This window comes from Hypanus sabinus, chromosome 11 (genome assembly GCF_030144855.1).
Source record: "Hypanus sabinus isolate sHypSab1 chromosome 11, sHypSab1.hap1, whole genome shotgun sequence".
Lineage (NCBI taxonomy): Eukaryota > Metazoa > Chordata > Chondrichthyes > Myliobatiformes > Dasyatidae > Hypanus > Hypanus sabinus.
Window position 1 is genome coordinate 71,512,140 of NC_082716.1, and position 25,976 is coordinate 71,538,115.

Below are 25,976 nucleotides of genomic sequence, written 5' to 3' on the forward strand. Positions count from 1 at the left end.
ATAACCTGGGAGGAAATAAACTTCCAGTGCATTTTGCAATGGTGGTATTGGTGGTACCCCATCAGTACCTGCTATAGGTAGACCACATCTCAGAATCGAACAGTAGGGCATAGATCACTATTGCCCAGTAGATAGCTGAGCAATAAATTGCTTTTCCACAGGGTTTGAAGTCATGATCTGGAAACTCTGTTCCTCAGAGAGCCAAAGACTGTGCTTCTATGTTGAAAGCAGCCAAGAATTATCACCAATGTCTGCCCTCATTGGGCAGAGGATGAGATTCAGGAAGCAGGCATTATTTCCCAGACCCTCATAAACTTTCATCAGCTAAAGGTATTGTTGATCATCCTGAGCAGACTGGCAGAAGACAATTTTTGCAGATATTATATGAAGAGCTTATTCTTCAATCTGCATTTGTGAACAAGTGACAATGATTCTGAGCTGAACTTCTGATGTGAAGATCCCTAAGTATTGCCTATACCCTAGATCTCAATGACTAAAGATTGGATTCAATGAAAAACCAACTGGTGCCTAAATTATGCAAAAACAGTATTAATTCACAGCTTGCATCAGCAACTTCTACCTAAGGAATAACAGAATTGCAACTCAACATACACAGGAAAGACCATTATCTGCCTATTAAATGCCCTACTTAAAATTAAAAAAATTAACTTCCTGGTGGCCAACCATTTTTATACCATGCCTCTACTACCAGGCTGAACCAATCTCAGATTAGAGGAGCAACATTTTATATTTTTTTCTATTCCCCACTCCAGCTCCCCTTACCTCTTCTCCTCACATGCCTATCACTTCTTCTATCCTTTTATTGCATGGTCTACTGTCCTCTCATATCAGATTTCATCTTCTTCTTCAGCCTTTTCAATCTATCATCTCCCAACTTCTAACTTCATTTCCCACCCCCCCCGCCCCAAACCCCTTCCACCTGGCTTCGCTTATCACTTTCTAGCTTATATTCCCACCACTCCTCCCACCTACTTTGGCTTCTTCAACCTTTTTTCCAGTCTTGTTAAAGGGTCTCAGCCCAAAACATCCACTGTTTAACCTTTTCCATGGATACTGGCTGACCTGATGAGTTCCTCCAGCATTATGTTGTGTTATTCTGACCTTCTAGCATCTGCAGAATCTCATGTTTATTATTTCTTGAAATTAAACTTATTAATTAACAACAGATCCTTTTAATGAGAAGATAATTATTAATGATTGCCAATTAACTAAGAAGTCAGCAGTTGTAAATGTGGATACCCTGCAGTGATGTACTTAACCTGCTAACTTCCAATACTTCTTCCACATCAGCAAGGTTCAAATAGAATTATAATGGTACTTTCTCTGCTTGCATGGATGCATGTAACTCCTAGTTCAAGGTTATTCAAGAACAAAAAATAATCCACTTGGTTTGATTCTTAGCTGACCTTTAAATTTCCCTCTCTCTACTAATGATATGGAATGGCTATCTACAAAATGTAACTAATTTTCTTCAACTCCACCCAAGCAAGAAAAGGGGCAGCAAGCATACAGTCATATGATGACTTGGAATTCTACCTTTAAATAACATAGTAGACTTGTAGATATAACTGCACTTCTCTATTTGTAACGGTCAATATCCTGGAATCTCCTACCTCAAGGAACCATGGAAGAACTTTTCCATGAGTACTGATATGCTTTGAAGTGCTATTTCTCTAAAAATAATAATCAGCATGAATTGTGGTCATGCCAATTACATCCATATTCCATGAATGAACTTCTTTTTTAAATCGTTATACCACAGTTGTTCCCAACTTGTCAGACCTTAGTTTCTCATGAAATTGAGTCTCCTTATCCAAAACTAAACCAAATGAACAAATCACAGTGTGCAGATCCTTGTCACCCATCTTCTATGTACTCTACAAGATAACTGGTGAGACGGTACTGACACACAATGATGAAAGTCACAAAACAGCTTTGCAAGATAACAACCAGGTTCAGAAGACTCATCTCACCTGGTGAAGCTGACTGATATAAAACAAGTTAGGGCAAATGTGGATTAACAGTGTCAAGAACAAGATTATTGTTATCCTTTGAGAGGATGATGATTGGTGTTCCATCTAGCCAGTGTCACTCCCTGAAAGCACTGTCTAAGTATTCTGGTAACCTATTAGAATTATAATGTCATGTTACCTGCAAAGTCCCTTTAAAAGTATATCTAGAACTATAAAGACAATGATTAGATATTGAATGCCAGCAAATTAAAGTTACATGGCTCAAGATGAGCATTTATTGATTCATTCAGAAACTGAGTCTTCTACTTCTGTTGTAATGTAAGATGTCATCAATCATAGCTGTGCAATGGTTAATAAAGGAAGAGTCAAATAAGCATCAGCTGATGCATGAAGAATTTTAATGTACTATATAAACTCAAAATCCTTGTATGTGGTAAAGCCAGCAGAAAAGTCAACTGAAATAATAATCATGTGTAATCTCATTCCAAGGAAGCAAGCATTTGGGCTACATTTTCTCCCTGCTCTGCCTGTAGGACACATGTGCTTGGTGACACATCACATGCAGGTGCCACATCTAAGTTACATTAAGTGCTTGATTCTGAGCTGCGTTGCTGTTACTGCCAATTTGAGTGATGAGGTACTTTCATCATTCTCTTTTTGATCAGCTGCCATTGCCGAGCAGGCAGGTGATCTTTGCCATCTGAAAGAAAGATGTAGGGGTAGAGTGAAAGTAAGGCGAGGTGGAATGGGCAAGTTAAAGATTCATGCTTACACCACTGCAGTTTCCAAAACAGAAGATAGTTTAAGATGATGAAAAATCGGTCAAGGTTAAGAGTAAACCCTTATTTTTCATTATCCCTAGGTTTGTGCTAAGTTGCCTGTTTCAATAAAGACTAACATTCTATCCACCATTTTGATTCATCGAAATCACATGTATACACCACTGCTTTGCTGCTAGCAACATTGCTATGTAGACTTCTCCATTAAGAGAGAAGGAAGTGGTTAATAGCAATATTTCAGTATGTCCATTGTGTCCAAATAGCTATTAGCGTTTGGAAGTTGAAGTGTAGATGCTACGTATCTGAGGAGGAGATGATCCAATCAATTTCAAATATGAATCTAGACAGATAATTTGTTAAGACAAGGGATGGGATGCTTTACATAGAACAATGCGTTAACAGTGCAGTTGGTAGAAATGTACCCACTAGCCATGCGTGTAAGGCCATTAAGCTTCTTGCCATGAGGTGTAATATCATCCTTCAGGTTTGATCCCTCAAGGTCATGTTAGCCCTCGCAACCTACTATTTTCTCGGTATACTTGCAAACTCTCTTATGTAAAGGACATTCTCTCTGCCTCATTTACCAAGGACTCCTGAGTTATGTCAGTAAAAATCACATGCCAGCTATCCCTCATGATCAGCCATGTCGACCAAAAAGCTTCAGAGACCCATGGAATGACCTCTACCAACATCAGCAGCCACAAAGTACCTGTCCTTGAAAAGGGGCAGGCAAAACATCAGTGGGGCTAACTTTAATTTATGGTAGATACACAAAAAAGGCACAATTACATTCATAAATTTTACAATTATTGCTCCTTGGTGGCTGAAATCAAACCAGAGATTGTAGTACAAGTTTAGTCTGTGTCCTGATTATCAAAAAGTCTGCATTAATCACACAGTCATCCCAAAACTATCCAATTCCTCACAGTTCAAATGCTTAATAGAATTCAAGATTATCAAACACACTGTTGAAGCAAAAATAACAAAAGCAAATATTGCAATCAAATATGCATTTCCAAGTTTCAGAAATAGGATTTTTTTTGCAACTGAATTAGTTCAATATTGGTATCCAATAAATCACAACTTCACAGAAGGTAAATGTTGCGGTTGGTTCACTTTCAAACATGTTACACACCAGTACACTCCCCCATTATGCTTTAAATCACAAAATGATCTTCACGGATTGTCTCACACATCTGAATTCCCAAACATGCATTTTTAATAATGGTTTTAGTATTTTCTTCCATTAGATTATGTGGCATCAGCTCACATACTTGTTGAAACATGCTAAAAACTTACTAGTCTAAGTTTGATGAGGTAATTCGATGGCACTCCTGAGACATTGCAACATTATCCATGTTGTTAATTCACTGCAAAAGCAAGTAGTCGCTGCACTTTCAGAGATGCAATTTTTGGCTAAGCACAGACACAACATCCTCAGCTGAACTGAAAAGATTACATATCTTGATGCAAGCCAAAGATTTTCCATAAACCCAACTAGAAAAAGACTATATGGGTACCATCACAAAAGTCGTTGTAGAATGTGGGAATCCATGGAACACAATGTTTCTCAGATCACAACCATAACTTCACTTCAAAAGTACTTCAAAGGAAGTAAATTGCAGTGAAATAGACCTAAGTTACAAAAGCGTATTGATGAATTTTAAAAATCACAGTGATAAAGAAAGCAATTTCGGATTATTTTTACTGCAATGACGCTAATAACTTTAAAATTTGTACCTGTGATTGAAATGCAGAAACTGCAACATGACCAGCAAACTGTTGAGGAGGCTGCTCATCCATAATGCAAGAAAAGTAGGATCTTTTTACCTAAGACAGTAAATATAGCAAATTTACTGACATGACATTATTATACCCAGAAATATTCCAATATTTCAGCTAATTTTAATACAGTGAGTTAGTTACATGCATTTCATTTACTTGCAGTACTCACACCAAATGATTAATTGTAATAAATTGTCAGGTGCTTTATAGATACAAAATTACCTGTCAATTAAGTTTTCATATTTACAATAGATCAATGCAGTTCAACTTTCAGCATCTCATTTAATGGCAACCTAGTTTGATTTTCATATTTTCCAGTTAAACGCTTTTTTAAAATGCGCATTTCTTTTTTTGTAATTTATTTTTTTATTGAAGTTCATCATCAAACATTTCCATAAGATGTATTTCAGACATTGTACATATATATCATATAATCATATATATCACAATTCTCCACAAAGTATTTATCTGAGGTATACACTTATAGAAAAGAGCGAAAAGAAAAAACAAGCAAAAGGAAAGAACTATGTACAAGAAGGGAGTGATTTTTTTTTTAACAACAGATTCATTGATCTGTGAGAATAAAATCAGGCCTATGAGGCATTATGTAGTTAAACCATTCTTCCCAGTATGAGTCAAGTTATTCCAGCTTATGATTAACAGATGCTGTTATCTTCTCCGTTTTGTAAACGTCCATTGTAATTTCCATCCATGTATTTAAAGTTGGGCTCAACTGTGATAACCATTTCCTAGTAAGAGTCTTTTTACCAGCCACCAACAGTATATTCATTAAATATTTATCTCTTTTCAACCATTCTTGAGGTATATATCCAAAATATATGGTCTTACTCTCCAAGGGTATTTCATACTTAAAGATGTCTTGTAGGGCATTCTGTATCCCCCTCCAATAGTTTTTGATAACAGGGCAGTCTGAAAAAATATGATAATGATTTGCATTTTGCTTTCCACGATTTCTCTGGCAAACAGGGAGGTTAATATCATAATGGGATTTCTGAGAGGGTGTAATAAAATATCTTATCAAGTTTTTCCATCCAAACTCCCTCCATTTCTGTGAACTGGTACACTTCCATTGATACCTCCATATTGTTGTCCATTCTTCCTCAGATATAATTATCCCTCCTTTCTTCTTCCATTTTGCTTTAATGTATGAAGTTGAATGTGTTTTAAGATTTGACAACCCCTTATACATGATTGAAATGATTCTACTACAATTATCTGAATTATATGCTTTTCTAAAGAGCTCTATCAAGCATGTACTTGCCTTGGTTACATTTTTAAGCATCTTATTAACATATCGTTGCACGTGTAAATACCGATAAAAATCTTGTTTTTCTAATGTGTTTCCCTTTAAGCATTTCAAAACTGAACAGTGTTCCTTCTTTCGTTATGTTGCAAAGAACTGTTATTCCTTTAGCTGTCCAGCCCTTAAATCTAGCATCCAACTTATTTGGTGTAAAATCAGTCATATGCACACCATTTAAGAATTGCAATATCTCCCTCTAGATTATATTCTTTTATAGTAGTTTTCTATATTTTAAGAGTCAATTTCACCCATGAGTTATCAATAGTATTTATGTAACCTTGCAGGTTGTTATCAGCCAAAATTGCTTGTATGGGGATGGGAAGTACCCGTTCCTCAATGTTTTTCCATTGAGTGTCATATGATGGGTTGCACCAACATATCATAGCTCTCAACTGTGCTGCAAAATAATAATCTCTAAGAGAAGGTAGGCCCCATCCCCCCTTTTCCTTTGCTAATTGCAAAGTTTTGAGACGAACTCTAGTCCTTTCACCCTGCCAAATATACCTTGATAGCATCTTGTTCCATTCATTGAATTGATTTTGATTGATCTCTATTGGTAGGGTCTAAAAGAGATTATAATAGTCCGGGCAGTATATTCATTTTAATAGATTCAATCATTGAACTGAGACTGAAAAAAGGAATCAGGTTCCATCTTGCCACATCTTCCTGAATTTTTTTATATAAAGGCTGATAATTACATTCTGATAATTTTGCCAAATCTTTTGGCATAATGATGCCCAAATATTTGAAAGACTCTGTGTGCCATGCCCAGGGGTATCGACTTTCAATTTCTCTTGGTGGGCTATAGTAATATGAAAGTAATCGGGTTTAATCTATGTTGAGCTTGTATCCTGATAATTGACCATATTGTTCAAAGGATTGCATCAATTTAGGCAAAGAGTATGTTGGTTGCCCTAGATAGATCAAAATGTCATCCACATAACAAGCCAATTTAACAGTCCCTTTAACAGAAATTCCCCTGATATCTTCATTTTGTCTGATGTATTGAGCTAATGGTTCCAGATATAGCGTGAAGAGTAGTGGTGACCATGCACAACCTTGTCTCATGCCCCTTTCTAGGGTAAGACTATTTGATAAATATCCATTGATTTTAATCCTAGCAGTAGGATTGTCATATAGTGTCTGTATAGTTTTAATAATTGTGTCTTGGAAACCAGATCTATGTAAAACTCTGTAAAGAAAATTCCAATTAACCGAATCAAATGCTTTTTCAGCGTCCATGCTTATCACTATTGCTTCGATTTTTTTTGTATATGATCCATAATGTGAAGTGTCCTTCGTATATTGTCTTGTGTCTGGCGTTGTTGTATAAAACCTGTCTGATCGTTACGTATCAATATGGGTAGAAACTCCTCTAATCGTTTGTCCATGATGGAGGTAAATAAGCTATAATCTACATTAAGAATGGATAATGGTCTAAAGGACCGGCTTTCCATTTTATCCTTGCCTTCTTTCAGTACAGCTGAGATTATCGCTTCCTTCCAACTGGGTGGCATTTGTGCCTATATCAAGAGACTGATATCCTATTGAGGGTGAAACCTTAGGATACATAACCAACCTCCAGTTTACCTCTTCAGGTGGATGTAAAAGATCCCATAGAATAATTCAAATTTAAGTGCAGAAGTTTTCGTGTGGCTGTAGCCTAGACTCCTCTGAAAACCTGAAAGGGGTAGGGTGGAAGAGAACATAAAATCTGATCATTCACATATTATTTATGGGATCTAAACTGTTCAAAAATCAAGAACTTTGCTCTACAACCCCAAACGTAACTCTATTCATCAAAATAAAATTCAAATAATTGGCAATTATGTATTGCTTTTTTCCCACCTAAAGAAACTCAAAATACTTACTGCCAAGTGCTTACACTTTTGAAACAGAACAGCAATGACAAAATTGTGCATATCAAGATTCCACAAGTAAACACAATATAAAGATTAAACAATCTTTTCCACTGATACTAGTAAAAACTAGCCTAAAGATATAATCAGGATCAGATTATCACTGACATGATGTGGAATTTGTTGTTGGCAGCAGCAGAACAATGCAAAGACATAAAAATCTATAAATTAGAAAATTAAATAAATTAAGTGCAAAATTAGAATAACAAGGTAGTGTTCATGGACCATTTAATAGTCTGTTTGCAGAATGGGGAAGAAGCTGTTCCTAAATCATTGAATGTTGGTCTTCAGGTACCTGCACATCCTCCATGATAGTAGTAACAAGAAGAGGGCATGTCCCGGATGGTAAAGGTCTTTAAGGGTGTCTGTCACCTTCTTGAGGTACTCCCTCTTAAAGAGGTTCTCAATCGTGGGAGGAATATGCCCACAATGGAGCTGGCTGAGTCTATAACCATCTGCACCCCTTTGTCTTCCTGAGCATTGGGCTTCCATACCAAGCTAAAATGCAAACAGTCAGAATGCTTTCTGCCATACATATGTAACACACTGTAACCCAGGCTGCAAAATTCAAAAATCAGAGAGGCAAAGGGACTTGGGAGTCCTCATGCAGGATACCTGAAGGTTAACATGCAAGCTGATTCAGTGGTAAGGAGAGCAAATGAAATATTAGCATTCATTTCAAGATGACTAGAATATAAAAGGATACAAGTATAGAATAATAAGGTTTTATAAGGCCTTTGTCAGACTGCGCGGAGCATTGTGATAAGTTTTGGGCCCGTTATCTAAGAAAGGATGTGCAGGAACAGGAGTTTCACAAGAATGATTCTGTGAGTGAAAGGGTTGAAGTATGAGGAATGCTTGATGACTCTTGGCCTGTATTTACTGAAGTTTAGAAGAATTGGTGGGGGGGGAGGGGGGAAAGAATCTCATTGAAACCTACCGAATATTGTAAATTCTAGATAAGAGTGAATATGGAAAGGATATTGCTTATATTGAGGGAGTCTAGTCCAGAGATAAGGAGGGATTTCTTTAGCCAGAAGGTAGTGAATCTATGGTATTCATGCCATTGATAGCTCTGGAGGCAAAGCAATTGGATATATTTGAAGAGGAGGTTGATAGGTTCTTGATTAGAAAGGGCATCAAAGGCTACAGGAAGAAAGCAGAAGAATGAGTTTGAGAGGGATAATAAATCAGCTACGATGGAAAGGTGGAGCTGATTCGATGGCCTACTTCTACTCCCATGTCTAATGGTCTTATTGTATTGCATGTCACATTTTAAAACAAAATAAATTTGAGACATAAACATTCAATTTCTATAAGGACATGAATCAAAATTTGATAAAGAAATGCTCTTTCATTATGTACTAACACTACATTTAAGGGAAATGGTTATTATAATTTTAAACATTTTTCAGGTTTCTCAACTCTATTTCATAGCTATGTGTGACAGATGAGTATATTATTCAAAATATTGACTTTATACAGTGAAGGCGGCAGCATTATTCACATTTAACTATTATCTTGACTGCCATGTGTCGTACCTGAGGCTGTATGATCTGTATGCAAAATTAAATGGTGAAGCATAAGATTATCTGGTTCCTGTTATCCAATAGAATGGACAAATAAATTTAAGTAACTTAAATGGAGAATCTTAAGGAATATTGCATACTCATAGTCTCTTCTCTTTGTATTAATAACAGCATTTTGGAAGACTGTCATGAAAGTTATTTTACTGAAACTCTTGCTAATGAGTAAAAAAGCATTTACCCATTATGCCACACATCAGAGTTAATCTTCCAGGCTGATAATTTTTCATCAGGAGAAATCCCTCTCTCCACATTGGTAAATTTTATACAACTTTTTTTAAAACACTTTTATTTCAAATTTGTGGTCTCTAATGCATTTTGTTCCCACCTGTATAGACATATGTGTCATAGATATTGTAATCAAACAGCGCAAATTAATGAAAATAAACTGCCTGTGGAAGTAATAACAATTTTAATCTCTTTCTCATGTTTTTAACATTATATCTCATATAAAATTTAACTTTTGATAAAGGAAATCCTCTGATTTTAACAGTTTAAAACACAATCTTGTTTTCATTATACAAATAATCACAAGATTGGCAGAATCAATCAATAAAATTACCTCTGCAGAGAGAGTTCAATTAACACCGTTTAATAAATGCAGGCTCATTTGCCTTACACTAATCTAATATGTAAGAATACAAGCTACTAGGAGTTTTTATTTGACCAATTGTCCGTTTCAAGAACATGCATTTAGAAAAGAACTATGACATGTAGAAATAAAATGCCAATGATTGGATTTCCTATATCCAGCTTTAACCAAATGGGGAAAAAATGTCAGCTTAGCAAAAATGTTTTATTACACTACTGACAACTTTGTGCTAGTGATGCATGTCAAATATGCACAGCTTACACTAGATATGTGCACTTTGCTTTAAGAGAATGCAACACATGCCTTTAAAATTGCAGTTGATTTCTGCATGTTGACTTCTGACCAATTTCATTCATTTGTGCTGTGCTGATTAATGATATAATAGTAAACAGAGGTGGAGAGGTATAATACAGAAAGAAAACAAAAGATGTTTCAGATTTGCAAATGACAATTTATTTGTAAAATTCTTCAAAGAAATGCCTGAATCTCTAATTATCATAGTTGTAGAATTTCAGAAAAGCTGTCTATTGAATTTTGAAACACCCCCACATGTTGGCACATAAATTAACTATAGCTTCAGTCTAAGGCAATACAAATGTCACACACAGAAACTGCAGCAAAAATGAAATAAGGCCAGAAGAATAAAAAGGGATCACTCATGAATTTGTGCAGGCAATAGTGCATTTGGGATGACAGTGAATTAAACAGATGGATCCCCCGGTGAGTGTTTCACAAGAGCTCCTACAGCACATGCACACCAGTTTTAAGATGTACTTGCCAGGACTTGGGAAATAATTTGAGCTGCACTGCAAGGATAATGGATAACAGTAAAAAGCCCCTATCCTTGATGAAAACCCTGAAGTACTTTGTGATCAAGTTATACATTCCCTATTACATTCTATGATGAAACCAAAATTAGGAAGAATAAGTAATGGCTGATGTGGAAATTGTGCAAGAGTACAATTCCCTTTACTGCAATGTTGTTTAAAAAACATTATCTTGATGTCTTATTTATGTATAGATTTTACAAGCTACAAGAAGCTCTTCTCCAATTTAAAATCCAACGATCCAGATTTTACAGCAATACACGTATGGGACTCCTATAACTTCTTTAAGATGTGATGAACAAGACTGATCTTAATTTTGCTTCTTTCATTGGTTTTCTCTCGGTGCTGTTGTTAATGGCTTAGCTGAACAATGAGGACTTAAAAATTTTCCTGCTAGATAACAGCCTCTCAAACACATCCTCCAGATTCAGCAAATTCAGTTCTGAAGTTCCAGAACATAAAAGAAGCTTGCTTTAATGGATTTACACAGTACTTAGGAATTTTGAATTAAAATTGCAGTTTGTAAGAAAAATATGATGATCTTGAACATGGAAATTTGGCTCTGCAAAAATTCCAGGTACTCAATTCAAATGAAGACCGAGCAGTACATTTTAAGTCTTTGTCTCATTTATTATTTACCACAATGTAGATAACAACAGAATACTTCAACATAGCATGTTGAAGTATTCTCTTATTCAAGAGAGGGAGTAGGGATAGCCCAGAAAACTATAGGCCAGTGAGTCTAACTTCAGTGATTGTTAAGTTCATGGAGAAGATCCTGAGAGGCAGGATTTATGAACATTTGGAGAGGCATAATATGATTAGGAATAGTCAGCATGGCTTTGTCAAGAGCAGGTCGTGACTTATGGGCCTGTTTGAATTTTTTGAGGATGTGACTAAACACATTGATGAAGGTAGACGTAGATGTAGTGTATATGGATTTTAGCAAGGCATTTGTGGAACTGGCTTGCCCACAGAAGGCAAAGAGTGGTTGTAGATAAGTCATTTTCTGCATGGAGGCTGGTGACCAGCGGTGTGCCTCAGGAATCTGTTCTGGGACCCCTAATCTTTGTTGTTTTTATAAATGACCTGGATGACGAAGTGGAGGGATAGGTTAGTAAATTTGCTGATGACACTAAGGTTGCAGGTGTTGTAGATAGTGTGAAGGGTTGTCAGTGGGACAGTGGGACATCGATAGGATGCAAAACTGGGCTGAGAAGTGGCAGATGGAGTTCAAGCCAGATAAGTGTGAGGTGGTTCATTCTGGTAGGTCAAATATGATGGCAGAATATAGCATGAATGGTAACACTCTTAGCAGTGTGGAGGATCAGAGGGATCTTGGGGTCCGAGTCCACAGGACGCTCAAAGCTGCTACGTAGGCTGACTCAATGTCAGGCAAACGGTGCATTGGCTTTCATCAATCGTGGGATTGAGTTTAAAAGCCCAGAGGTAATGTTGCAGCTATATAGGACCCTGCTCTGACCCCACTTGGGAGTACTCTGCTCAATTCTGGTCACCTCACTACAGGAAGGATGTGGAAACTACAGAAAGGGTGCAGAGGAGTTTTACAAGGATTTTGCCTGGATTGGGGTGCATGTCTTATGAGAATAGTTTGAATGAACTCGGCGTTTTCTCCTTGGAGCGACAGAGGATGACAGGTGACCTGATAGAGGTGTACAAGATAATGAGAGGCATTGATTGTGCGGATAGTCAGAGGCTTTTCCTCAGAGCTGAAATGGTTAGCACGAGAGGGCATAGTTTTAAGGTGCTTGGAAGTAGGTACAGAGGAGATGTCAGGGGTAAGTTTCTTTACACAGAAAGTGGTGTGTGCGTGGAATGGGATGCCAGCAGCAGTAGTGGAGGCGGAAGCGATAGGGTCTTTTAAGAGACTCCTGGACGGCTAAGTGGAGCTTAGAAAAATAGAGGGCTATGGGTATAGCCTTGGTAGTTCTAACGTAGGGGCATGTTCGGCACAGCTTTGTGGGCCAAAGGGCCTGTATTGGGCTGTATGTTTTCTATATTTCTATTGCATACACTATGGAGGAGAAAAGTCATTCAGTTTGATATGAAAGTCAACAATGCAGCATCTGTGGAGTAATTTGCCCAACCCTACAAGATTAGTTTGATTTTCAAGTGTTATTTTTTAAGTTTTTGCATGGAAAGAAGATCAAGTACTATTGCAGGATCAGTTAATTGAAGCCATATTCATTCCAACCCTAAGATCTGGATGTTAAAACACGTATACTTATAAAGGTAACATATTTAATAGCCAGAATTAGCCAACATATCCTTTGCTGTTGCCAGCAACAACATGTGAAAATGTCAATTATCATCTCACATATGTAGCACCTGTTCTTGCAAAATGAGCAGAACAAATGTCTGCCGTTTCATTCAAAATACCAAAATTTTTAACTCCAATTTTTGAAACTTGCATGTTAACAGCAACATCTTAATCCCAGTCTTACCATTATTTTAGAAGACTTTTTAAGAAAAATATGCTGGAGCACAAACAAGAAATTAAAAACTTGAGACTTTGAAAATGCATATTATAGAGTTTGATTTTGTTTCTAAGAGACAGAAGGTTAATGAATTTCAATTAAATTTCTTTTAGATGTCCAATTTTACCACATGCAAGTAATATCAAAAAATTCATAAAAAGATATAAAGGATAACAAGATACAACTTTGCACATTAGTAGGAGGGTTTAGATTATCAAGACAGCAATGACCTAAACATCTGAATAGTACCATTAAGTTTAGGAATATTAGCCTGGATGAAGGTTCTAAATATGCTCTAGAGCTGGTGTAGTAATACAAACAGGAAACATCCGATCTGCAATACTATTTTACATTTAACTATAATATGCCAACAGTCTTAAGAACAAGAACTTTGAAACTTAATTCTAAAAGAAGGCATCTTTGATGCTCCTATCATACTGCAAGAATATTTTCAAATTTTGGAATTTTGATATATTTTTATGTTTTTATGTCAAACTCTTAAACATGCTAACTTCATTATTTCATTGAAAGAAACTATTCACCGCATGGACATCAGGAAGAAAAATAGCATGTTGATTCAACGCTTCCTAACAGTTAATAGTCGCTCATCTTTCATCTACTGTCTCCTACATTATCAATAACACATTTTAGGGGAAAAAATCTTTCAATATAAATTGCTATTCTTCTAATTTTGTTGCCCATTTCATCAGCATTTTATTATCAAAATAATGGACATAACTTGTGTTGCAAATGCTTACCTTGCCTGAAACCACAATGGATGAGTCTTCTGCTGTTGAAACGTTCCACGAGACACGTGCAAATTTGTCACTTTACATGTTGTCTTGATTGAAGAGCAGCATTCTACTGTTAATAAAATATATCACCATTTAATGTTGTCACTATTTATAATTAATACTTTCAGAACTTTAACATGCTTGAACATATTGATTTTGTATCTGCCATGCAATGAATTTCAAAGTTTCATTCGAAAGTGATCTCTCAGTCAACAAAAAAAAATAATCAGTGGCACAGCAGTGAAAATACAAAAGATATACAAAGACACCATGCAGAAGAATAGACCATCTCATTTAACCAAACCTGTCCATATTAAAAATCTACACCAATTGTCCTAAAGATAGTTGCTGCGAAGCAAGTTCCTAATAGATCTCCTTTCTCTTCAGTTACATCCTTTAGTATTTCTCCAGCAATGCAGTCTTACTGCTTTATAAACATGGTTTTGAATAAGAGCACATTTCAGCTTAAATCACAAGTTCAATTACGTGGAACACGCTGCCTATCTTGGGCAAAGGAATATTCTCTACTGCTTCTGAACTGTTGCCATTTGTTTTTCTGCTCTGTAAACTGTACTTTAACATCAAAAATACTTCTTTTCAATAGCTTAAACACCATCTGGTATGGGCTGGGATGGTGGGGGGCCACAATATCACAATACACTGCAGAAAGTTGTAAACTCAGTCAGCTCCATCATCGGTGCTGGCCTCCCCAGCATCCAGGACATCTTCAAGGAACAATGCTTCAAAAAGGCAGTATCCATCATTAAGGACCCTCATCACCCAGGACATACCCTCTTTTCACTGCTACCATCAGGGAGGTGGTACAGGAGCCTGAAGGTGCATACTCAATGATTCATGTACAGCTTCTTTTCCTCTGCCACCAGATCTCTGAACGAACACTGAATCCATGAACACTCTCAATGTTTTTCTCTCTTTATGCACTATTTATTTAACATTTTAAATAAATTTTTTATTGTGTATTGCAATGTACAGCTGCCACATTACAATTAATTTGTTGGTGATACTAAATCTCATTCTGATTCCGATTCTGGACTTCATTCAAATGTGTCACCTATTTCTGAAGCTGAAAAATGGTTCACCAATACTTCATATAGACTACACCTCATCTTTAACCATACTATCTTTGGATATTAAGTCTAGATCTCTATCATTCCGTTACTGTAATCCTTTTCAAAACAACCAAAAAATAACAGCAGCCACCTACCTAGTCCTTAAAACCTTCCTCACTATTCAATGAGATCATTGCCAATCTTATACCTGTGCCATTATACTGCAGTATCTACATATTCCTTGATTCAATCAAAATCCAGAAATCTACTGATCCTTGTTTTGAGTGAACATAAATGACCAAGCCTCCACATCCCTCAGAATTCCAACAGTACACTACCCACTGAGTATGGAAACTTCTCATTTCACTCCTAAATGCCCTACCCCTATTTGTGAGGCTCCAACTCCGGGTATGCATTGGTCAGCTAGAGTTCAGTCTCAGAGTAAGACATAAACTATTTAGGTCTGCGTATCTGCATTTTGCCTGTCATTCCTTTTGCTTCAATAAAAAAAAGCAGTTCTCATTCTTGAAAATACAGTTGGACTATATTCTCTAATCTCTCCTGTTACAACCAACCACCATGTCTGGAACCAATCTTGTGCACTGAAGATTCACTCCGTCTAATAGTATATTCCCTTCTTATGTTAGGAGACTAAAATTGTACAGAATACTCCAAATGCTCTGTACAAAACATAATAATTTGTACATTAGCAAGGTTTCCTACTTAAATATTAGTATTCTTTTTCAATATTTTTCCCCTTTTTTTCTCTTTACTAAATCCATCACTTCCATTTCTCAGATTCAGACTAATTTATAATTATATATGCTGGAGTGCAATGAAATTCCTTTACACACAAAGCTCACAGAGTAAAAACTATACATGGTAATACAACTACTAAGAAAGAATAGAATGATACAAAGATTGTAGTGCAATTTGAAGTAGTGCAAAATGAAATGCTAGCGACAATAATGGAGTAACCAAAAAAGGTAGAATTAAGAGTCCAATAATGTGGCAGCAGTACCACAAGGAAAGGTATGTGAAAGAGGTGATTCTTTTTGTAATTTTATAGCAATGGGGAACATGGTAATCCAGTCTTTTAAGCTCCTGTATCTTCTCCCAGAAAATACATACATCCTTGACGATACCATAAGCCTTCCTAAAGCAATCCACTATGAAGATAGATCACATGGAAGAAAGTGAAGATCCAGTAATGCATTGGGTTGTATTTACTACTCTCTGCATGTTCCATTGATCCAGAGAATAGTAGTTGCCACACTATATCGATGTGCAACCAATAAAGATGCTTTCTGAAGTGCATCTGTAGTAGTTCAACAGAATTCTTGAGGATACGTCAAATTCTCTCAGGTGCCCAAGAAACCAATGTTTTCTTTTAAATCACCACATCAGTATGGAGGGACCAGATGAGGTTGCTGATGATATGAATGTCAAGGAATCTGAAACTATCAACCAGCTCTAATGTAGCTCCATTGACAAGGACAGGGTTGTGTTCACCATCGCACGACCCCACTCTATCCAATCCCTTGGGTCAACTACCAGTTCTTTCATTTTGAACTAGGTTGTCATTCTAACACCATGATACAAGGTTTACGATCTCATACCTGTACTCCATTGCATTACTATCGTTGATCCAACCTAATAACAGTGGAGATACAGGTGTCCCCCCTTTACAAAGGTAGAGTGTTCCTATGAAACCTTTCTTAAGCCGAAATGGCATAAAGCGAAGCACCATTAATTTATATGGGAAAAATTTTTGTAAAAGCGAAAATCCTCTTTGTAATGCGAAAACAGGTTATTAATATAGGTCTTTTGTAAAAGTAAAGTGGCGTAAAGTGAAAATTCTTAAAGTGGGGGACACCTGTAATGGAAAACTTAGAAATGATCAACACGCCACTGTATTTCAGCACATGAACTAGAGCATGGAACTCAGCACTCAACTTTGGGGAGCACTAGGACTGAGGGTTAGGACAGATCTTCTTCAGTATTGTGTTGTTGAAAGTTGTGCTGTAATTGATGGTTAGCATCCTGACAAATGTATTCTTATTGTCAAGGTGATCTACTGCTGAATGTAGTGCAAGGCATACAGTGTCCTCTAGAGACCTAGTTTTCCAATATGCAAATCACAAGGAGCCAAGATCAAACAGGAGGCTGGTATTGCTGTGGGCTAATCGTTCAAAGCACTTCATTATCTTAAGTTTTATAGGCAATGATCAATAGTCATTGAGCCAGGACAAGATTTTCCTTGAGGACTGGAACGATGGAGGTTTTCTTGAAGCAGGTAGGAACGGTGGACTATTGTAGTGGCTCTTGAGCAACCTGTTATTCCAAATACAATACCAAATCTTCAACAGTACTCAACCTTCTACTTTTATCATCATCCCACCCTAGATTCCCTCATGATTAAAATTTCTTCCTGTGTTCCTTTTCAACTTCCAAAGTACCCAGAGAGAGGCATCATCACCTCCTTACAAGGAACCCAACCTTTTCTCTCAGTAACCTTCCCACCCTTCATCAACTGTTCATTTCTTTCATATCCAATAACCTTCCAGAATATGAATTATCAACTTCCTAAACATTTTCTTCCAGTTCAAGTACTTTTAATTAAATCACCATCACAACCTGACAAAAACCTTAGTGAAGACACCCGAAATTAAGCATTTTCGTTAATTTAATCTTACACCACTTGTTCTGCCAAGATTATGGCAGCAGCAGTGTGCATCCGATAACCAAGTCATGCCCCACTCCACCTGCTGGACTGCTCTCTACACATCTGTGATTTTCTCCCGTTTTGGGGCATCTTAGGTTGTTCTCACCTTTTGGTTTAAAGCCCCCCACTACTATCCATCCATGTACTATATACATTTTTCCACTGATATCTTCATTAGTTACCTTCTTCCTCAACTTTATAGATCAAGTAACATAACATGTGTAATTTCTACCTTCATCTTAATTCATTCTTTGAGGTCATCATCCTCCCATTTCTTAATCTCACTCTCCATATAAACTCAAGAAAATATCCTTGTACTTGCCAGCTCTTGAAACCTTTCTGCTTCCATCTCAGCAACAGATAATGTGATTTCTGATACTTTAATGTACTGCCCAACACTCATATTCCTTCAAATACTACTTTTGTCCACCTACATCCTGGGGGAAAAAAGAAAAAGTAGCTTTCCCAACTTACTTACATGCCAAAATCCCAGCTATCCCCATTAATCATTTTTCTGCAGCTTTGGCTACACACACCAACAGACTAACTTTGATGTCAGAATCCCCATCTCTGTCCTTAACCATTCCACATTGCAAACAATCTTCAAGCCTATTTTCCCATCTCCATCCCACCTTGCACACCCATTACCCTTTTTGCTCGCAATCAGTGTGGGCAGTACATGGACTTTGACATATTGACTAAGATCATCAGTCAGTGTTCCTTGACCACTAGACTAAAGTTTGCATTTCTTTGTTCTCTTGTTAGCTCTTTTTGTTAATCGTCTATTCTCAGGAAATGCTATATTGCCAGCAAATCTGCCATTATCCTTCAGCTCAAAAACCTCAACCGTCCCTCTTTTCAAGGTGCCACAATCAATCTTACCATTTCATTGCACAATCTCTGAAATTTATGCCCATCTCCTGAATGCTTAAGTGATTTTCAATTACTTCATTCTCTGGCATCATATCAAAACATCTCTAATCAAAGTTGCTAATGACATTAATAAATTTTACTTGCTTTTATCAGTCAATCTCAGTGATTCAGGAACAGCTTATTCCCCTCTGCCATCCAATTCCAAAATGGACATTGAAGCTTTGGACACTACTTCACCTTTTTTTTAAATATACAGTATTTCTGTTTTTGCACATTTTTTCAATCTATTCAATATACATAATTGATTTGTTTATTTATTATGTTTTATTTTAATTATCAATATTATTTTTCTCTCTCTCTGCTAGATTATGTATTGCATTGAACTGCCGCTGCTAAGTTAATAAATTTCACGTCACATGCTGGTGATAATAAACCTGATTCTGATTCTTATACACTTTGGAAGATCAAACCCGATGGCAGATACAAAGTTAATGGCACGATTCTTAGCAGCATGGAGGAACAGAGGGATCTTGGGGTCCAAGTCCAAAGATCTCTCAAAGTTGTCATGCAAATTAAGGGTATGGGGCTATGCTTGTCTTTTGTTAGTCGGGGGAGTGAGTTCAAGATCCGCGAGGTAATGCAGCAGCTCTATAAAACTCTAGTTAGATCACTCTTGGGAGTATTGTATTTAGTTCTGGTAATCTCATTACATGAGGGATGCAGAAGCTTTACAGACAGTGCAGAGTAGATTTACCAGAATACTACCTGGATTAGAGAACATCTCTTCCAAAGAAAAATTAAGCAAGTTAGACCTTTTCTCTTTGTAATGAAGAAGGAAGAGAGGAAACTTGATAGGAGTTGTATAAGATGATCAGAGGCATAGATAAAGTGGACAACCAGCACATCCACCCCACCCCCCCACCCCACTCCCACAGTGGTAATGGCTAATATCAGATAACATACTTTTATGGTGACTGGACAAAGGTATGTGGTGGGGATATGTCAGAGATAGTAGTTTTTCTTTTACAAAGAGTGGTAAGTGCACAGAATGCACTGCAAGGAGTAATGGTAGAGGCGAATACATTAGGTACATTTAATAAACTCGGGTAGAGAGATAAAAGAACAATAAAGGTCTATGTAGCAGGAAAGGTTCAATGCAGCACCGTTCTATTTTCTAACCACTTATTTGGACCTACATATTTTTGCCTGGCTCTATCTCACCCCATCAGCTTCTGAAGCTCATGTTCACTCTTTTGTTAACTAAAGATCTGATCGTTTCAACAAATTTCTGGGAAATCTGAGTCATTCATTCTATCTTTCCTCCCTGTGTTCTAACTTGCAGCAAATTCCATTTATCAATCACATTGTATGCTACGGGACGTAACACAATACAGCATAGGAACAGGCCATTCAGTCAATTATATCAGTGCCAACTATGATGCCAACTTAAACTTAACCCATTAGTCTCAATATAGTCAATCTCCTATCTGTTCATATGCCTGTCTAAATGTCTCTTAAATGTTGCTATCATATCTGCTTTCACCATCTCTCCTGGCAGTGCACTGCAGGTACTACACGCCATGGAGAACTCCTTGAAACTTCCCTCCTCTCACCTTAATCTATGCCCTCTAGTACTTGACATTCCCATACCTCAAGATGAACCTTAAAACACAAATCTTATGCTTTATAATTAACCTTAATATTTCTTCATTAGGCTTGGTGCCTACATGACATTATACCTAGGAATTCAGATGTTAGAAATTTTAAAAGTACTGCTTTTGCTGCTCTGGTCCATGTGCAGTCAAATGTACTTCCAAAGCTCACCACTTCAGGTTATTCCAAAGTGTATGTTTACTATAATTGTTCATGCTCCACATTTTACTACATTTCAATGTCCATCCAAATAAATACATTTCTGAAAGCATCTCTGTAATACAAAGGTATTTCTCTGATACAGAGATAGACAGAACATGTCACAGTAGCGAGGCAGTTATTGTAATGTGACTACAGTGCCAGCAACCCAGGCTCAATTTTTAATATATTTTTAAAATTTTCTTTTGCTCAGCATAACAAAACATTCAATTTTCAGACATATTTACATTTCTTCCCCTCACAGATATCAGCTATCAGAACACTTCCATCAAAATATAGGCATCACCACCGCATCCTATACAAAAGCCCTTATTAGTATAGCAGACAGGTTTACATCAACATATTGCAGAGAAGGTTGCCATGTTTTATAAAAACTATTTATTTTTGAGTGTACCATACATGTTAAAAAGTCCAAAAGAATGTATTCCATGATTAATTTACACCAACCAAAAGTCCAGGGGCCTTATTGGATATCCAATGAAGTAAAATGTTCTAGAGCAAATATGAGGAAATCTGCAGATGCTGGAAATTCAAACAACATCACACACAAAATGCTGGTGGAACACAGCAGGCCAAGCAGCATCTATAGGGAGAAGTAAAATGTTCTTCCTCACACAAAAAGTCAGGATGTTAAAAACTTCTTTCCGATGTGCATTAATAAAACGACTGCTGAGTAGGCCTAACAGAAAAGACATTAGGTCCAGTTCAAGCTCCATTTTCAGAATTTTTTCTATTTCACCCAAAATATCACTCCAGCATGCCTGAAGTTTAGGACAAGTCCAAAAACAGTGGGTGAAAGTTACAGCATTTACTTTATATTTAGAACACATTGGAGAAACCCCCATCATAAATTTCGAGAGACAATCTGGAGTCAGATGGGCTCTATGCAGAATTTTGAGTTGCAATGCTTTAGTTCTATTACAAACTGAAATTTTCTTTGCATTATCACGTCTTCTCATGTTTCAGCTGTATTTTCTACTCACAGCTCTCCTTCCCAGACCCTTGCCAGCTGCTCAGCCTCTCCACAAGAACGTTCCCACAGGATGCAGTAAAAAGTACTAATAGAAACTCCACCCTTAGAACAGAACACCCTCTTTTCTATGTCAGAACTATAGAAATCAGTTAACAATGATGTTTTTTTTTCTGTATATAATCTCTTATCTGAAAGAAACAAAAAAGATCCTTGTTAGGTACGTTGAATTTCTGTACTATTTGACTAAAAGACATCATTGTTTTTTCATCAAACAAGTCTCCTAGATGAAAAATACCCTTAGAAATCCAAAGTTTAAATCCAGAATCCAATATGCCAGGCTGAAAATCTGGACTGCCGATTATTGGAGTGAAGGGTGATATTTTTGCTGTGTTGTCCTCAATTTGTCACACCACCCTCCAAGCCCTGATTGAGTTAATTATTATTGGATTGTGACAATATTCCTTAACTAGTTTCATCGTATTAAAAAAAAAGCAAATTAATAAGAGGGCATTTTGTTTGTGAGGCTTCAATGTCTAGCCAAATTAAGGAGGGGTCCCTGAAAACCCAGTCAACCATAAAAGATAAAAAGGAACTTAATTGATATTTTGTGATGTCTGGTAAATCCAGACCCCCTAGACTACTGGGAAGCTGTAACTTAGACATTCTAATACAGGGTCTTTTTTTGTTCCAGATGAAAGAAACAAACCAGCCATTTATTTTTTCAAGAGTTTGTTAGGTGAAAATGTCTGGAATCATTCATATTGGATAGAGCAGACGAGGAAGAATGTTCATTTTGAGCAAGGATATTCAGCTAAGCCAAGAAATGGGAAGAACGCTCCATCGCTCAAGATCCAGTTTGATCTGGTCAAATAACTGTGTAAAGTTAGCTTTGAACAACTGATCAAACACAAGTGTGATAAATATGCCTTGATAAATAAAACCTGTCTGTGACCATTTAAAGGGGAAAACACCATGGGTGTCAGGTACCTGCTGCAGATTCCCCAGCAGGCTCAATTTTGATGCTATCTGTGAAGAGTTTGTACATTCTCCCAGTGACCACATAATTTCCTCCAGATGCTCCAGTTTCCTCCCACACGCCAAAGACATACTAATTAGTAGGTTAATTGGTCACATGGGTGTAATTGGGTGGCATGGGCTCGTTGGGCTAGAAGAGGCTGCTGTTGTGCTATACATAGAAGCATAGAAAACCTGCAGCACTATACAGGCCCTTAGGCCCACAAAGCTGTGCCAAACATGTCCTTACCTTAGAAATTACCTAGGGTTACCCAAAGCCCTCTATTTTTCTGAGCTCCATGTACCTACCCAGGAGTCTCTTAAAAGATCCTATTGTATCTGCCTCCACCACCGTCACCGGCAGCCCATTCCATGCACTCACAGCGTTAAAAAAAACGTACCCGACATCTCCTCTGTACCTACTTCCAAGTACCTTAAAGCTGTGCTCTCTTGTGCTAGCCATTCCAGTTTTGGGAAAAAGCCTCTGACTATCCACCTCTTTAAAAAATACTTAAAATTCCAAATTCAAGTGCAAGTATACAGTACTTAGACTTCCCAAAAAGACTGACAAATGTATACTTAGCAACTACCTTAGAACTAAAAATGGCCCACCTGAAATATGCAATTTGCTGCCCACAATACCTTCTATGAACCCATACCATCCCTAGTCATTTGAATACATATATTCTGATGAGATTGTCAAAGTAGAATACAAAACCAATATCTAAATAGATAATTTTTCAACAATTACAAAGGGCAAATAATAATTCTGTACTACAAAGGCTTTAGTATTTACTGTTTTTGCAAGAAGCATCAAAAAATCAGAGGACTTAATTTTCAATTTGATTAATATACATGCTAAACATCTCACATACAAAGCTCCAAACAAATCAGCTGCCTATACCCACTAGAGTTTAGAGTGATATTTTCACAGCAGGGGCAAAGAGCCAGTGATGAATCTCATTAACCCAATGTGCAGCTCTTACAATATTGTTTTTATATTCTATTATGTATCAATGAGGATGTTGCCAGGTGAGTAGACAAAGTAAAGCCAAGTGTGCCTTGAGAGGGAGGAGGTGCAGAGGCTAAAGGAAGGTGATGATATTCAAGGAAGCGGCTAAGTTACTGTAGGAAGAGGAATAGGAAACTTCAGTGATATGGAAGAGCAAGTGCAAGATGTGAGGAGGTAGGTGGATGAGATGTAAAGAAGAGAGGCAGTGGGCAAGACTATTTGTGTCTGAAACAGCATTATTATGTGAAAATGTTTGGGTGTCTTGCCAATTCCTGATATTTTTCCTGAGTTTCCAACAAGGGTAGTTAATATAAGCAGGTTTTGTTTTAGTTCCACAAGTTGCCCTGTAAAATCACAACACTGCGTAGTCATGTTGGATTATTTGTGCCTAAGACACTCATAGTTGGAAAATAGTGAAGATAACTTGTTTCTAACCCTAAGATGTGATCTCATTCAAACATACATAATTCTTATGGGATTTGACAGGGTATGTGAAGATATTACTTTTGGCTACTCTGTCTAAAAATCCAAGGTTACAGTCTCAAAATGAGGGAGTCAATTATTCAGGACAAAGAGAAATTTCTTCACACCAAGGACATTAAAACTGGAATTCCATACCCAAGAAAGCAGGGAGGTGTTTAGCACATCACTGAATATTTTCAAAATACTTACGAACATATTTTTTGAATGTTAAGGGACATGCAAGAAAATGGTACTGAATGGAAAAGTAGTGGCAGAGTAATACAGCACAGAAAAAGGCCTTTCAGCCTATCTGGTCCATGCCTACCACACCTCTCTGTTACACCAAGCCGTTCCCTCTATGAACCTATCCAAATGCCTCTTAGACATTGCAAATGTACTCACCTTGACCACTTCCTCAGGCAGCTCATTCCAGATACTCACGACCCTCTGTATAAATAAGTTACTTCTCAAGTTTCTTTTAAATATCTCCTCTTATCTTGTATTTGTGCTCTCTAGTTTTGGACTCACCAACTCTGGGAAATACCTATGACCGTCCATCCACCTTGTCTATTCCCTTCATGATTTTATAAACCTGCAGGATCTCCCTCATTTTCTTATGCTCCAAAAATAAAGATTCTCTCCCTACATCTCACACCCTCTAGCCCAGGCAGTATCTTTCCAGATCTTTTCCATACACTCTCCAATTTGACAGCGTCTTTCCAACAATGAAAACAGTGACCATAGATATACTTTTGTGTCAAGTTTTTAAAACATAGAAAAACCAACAGATAAGGTCATAAAATATGTATATCTTTGGTACAGTATGTTGAATTAGAAATAGTATTTAACATGTACAAGACTAAAGTATGGTAGTTTAGGATACCCATAAAATACAATCTCTGAGATGCCAAACATACTACACTGATTCAGAGAATTTTTACTAAGCAGTTATAAAGAGTTTCTATATTGGTATTTTAGAGTAAAGCATAGCTATATTTGTATATTATTGTCACATACACCAAGATACAATGAAATGCTTGTTTTGTATATTACTTATACAGATCAAGTCATTACACAGAGCATTGAGCTAAATGTTAAAGCAATATCTTATGGTTTAGCCTTCACTAAAATAACATTATAGAACAAGTAGACACCATTTCAATGTAAGTTTCCCAGAACAATGTATTTTTACCCTTTATTATTGACCTTTTTGTCAAAACATCAAAAATTGGTATGTTTATAAATAATTGCACTGTTTTCTTTCAAAAGCTTCAAATAATAAAAAATGTGCACATAAGCAATGCCTGTACCATCTATTTAATTATATGTAAAAATACCATATTCAGAACAAATGTTCAGAATGTATAGACTACCCTCTCTCAACTACAAGTGCCAGATTGGGTCAAACAAATGTGTTTCTATTTGAACTGAGGAATGAACAATGTGAGTGATTCTTTTCACAAGTTTAAAAACAATATTTTTGCTATATGATCATCTCCATCTTCAAAAGTCTTGACACATTCTCTCAACATTTAATAGCATCATTGATGTTCAATATAACAAGCACAGATGCAAGAAAAAGTTTGTAAACCATTTGCAATTACCTGGCTTTCTGCATTAATTACTCATAAAATGTGATCTGATCTTCATCTAAGTCACAATAATAGACAAACACAATCTGCCTAACCTAATAAAACACAAACAATTGTACTTTTCGATCCTGTGCGCGACTGAAAGAAGCTACTACACAGGATCGAAAGTAGCTACAAAAAGTTGTAAGATTAGTCAGCTCCATCTTGGGTACTAGCCTCCATAGTATCCGAGACATCTTCAAGGAGCGGTGCTCTTTATTAAGGACCCCCATCACCCAGGACATG

The 25,976-nt window shown here is 36.9% G+C and overlaps 1 protein-coding gene across 6 annotated transcripts in view; it reads right to left on the reverse strand.

Annotated features, from left to right (window-relative positions):
* The window catches only part of nek7 (NIMA-related kinase 7), a 240,360-nt gene that overhangs the window by 126,814 nt on the left and 87,570 nt on the right, over nucleotides 1-25,976 (reverse strand). For 3 of the 6 annotated variants that reach the window (XM_059984697.1, XM_059984693.1, XM_059984694.1), the window contains 3 exons: nucleotides 14,063-14,168; nucleotides 7,473-7,563; nucleotides 4,514-4,603 (listed from right to left, as the gene is read on the reverse strand). In XM_059984697.1, coding sequence (XP_059840680.1) covers nucleotides 4,514-4,576 — 63 coding nt within the window. In that variant the 5' untranslated portion in view covers nucleotides 4,577-4,603; nucleotides 7,473-7,563; nucleotides 14,063-14,168. Of the gene's footprint in view, nucleotides 1-4,513; nucleotides 4,604-7,461; nucleotides 7,564-14,062; nucleotides 14,169-25,976 lie in introns of all 6 variants that reach the window. The other 3 variants (XM_059984696.1, XM_059984698.1, XM_059984695.1) reach the window with 2 other exon arrangements.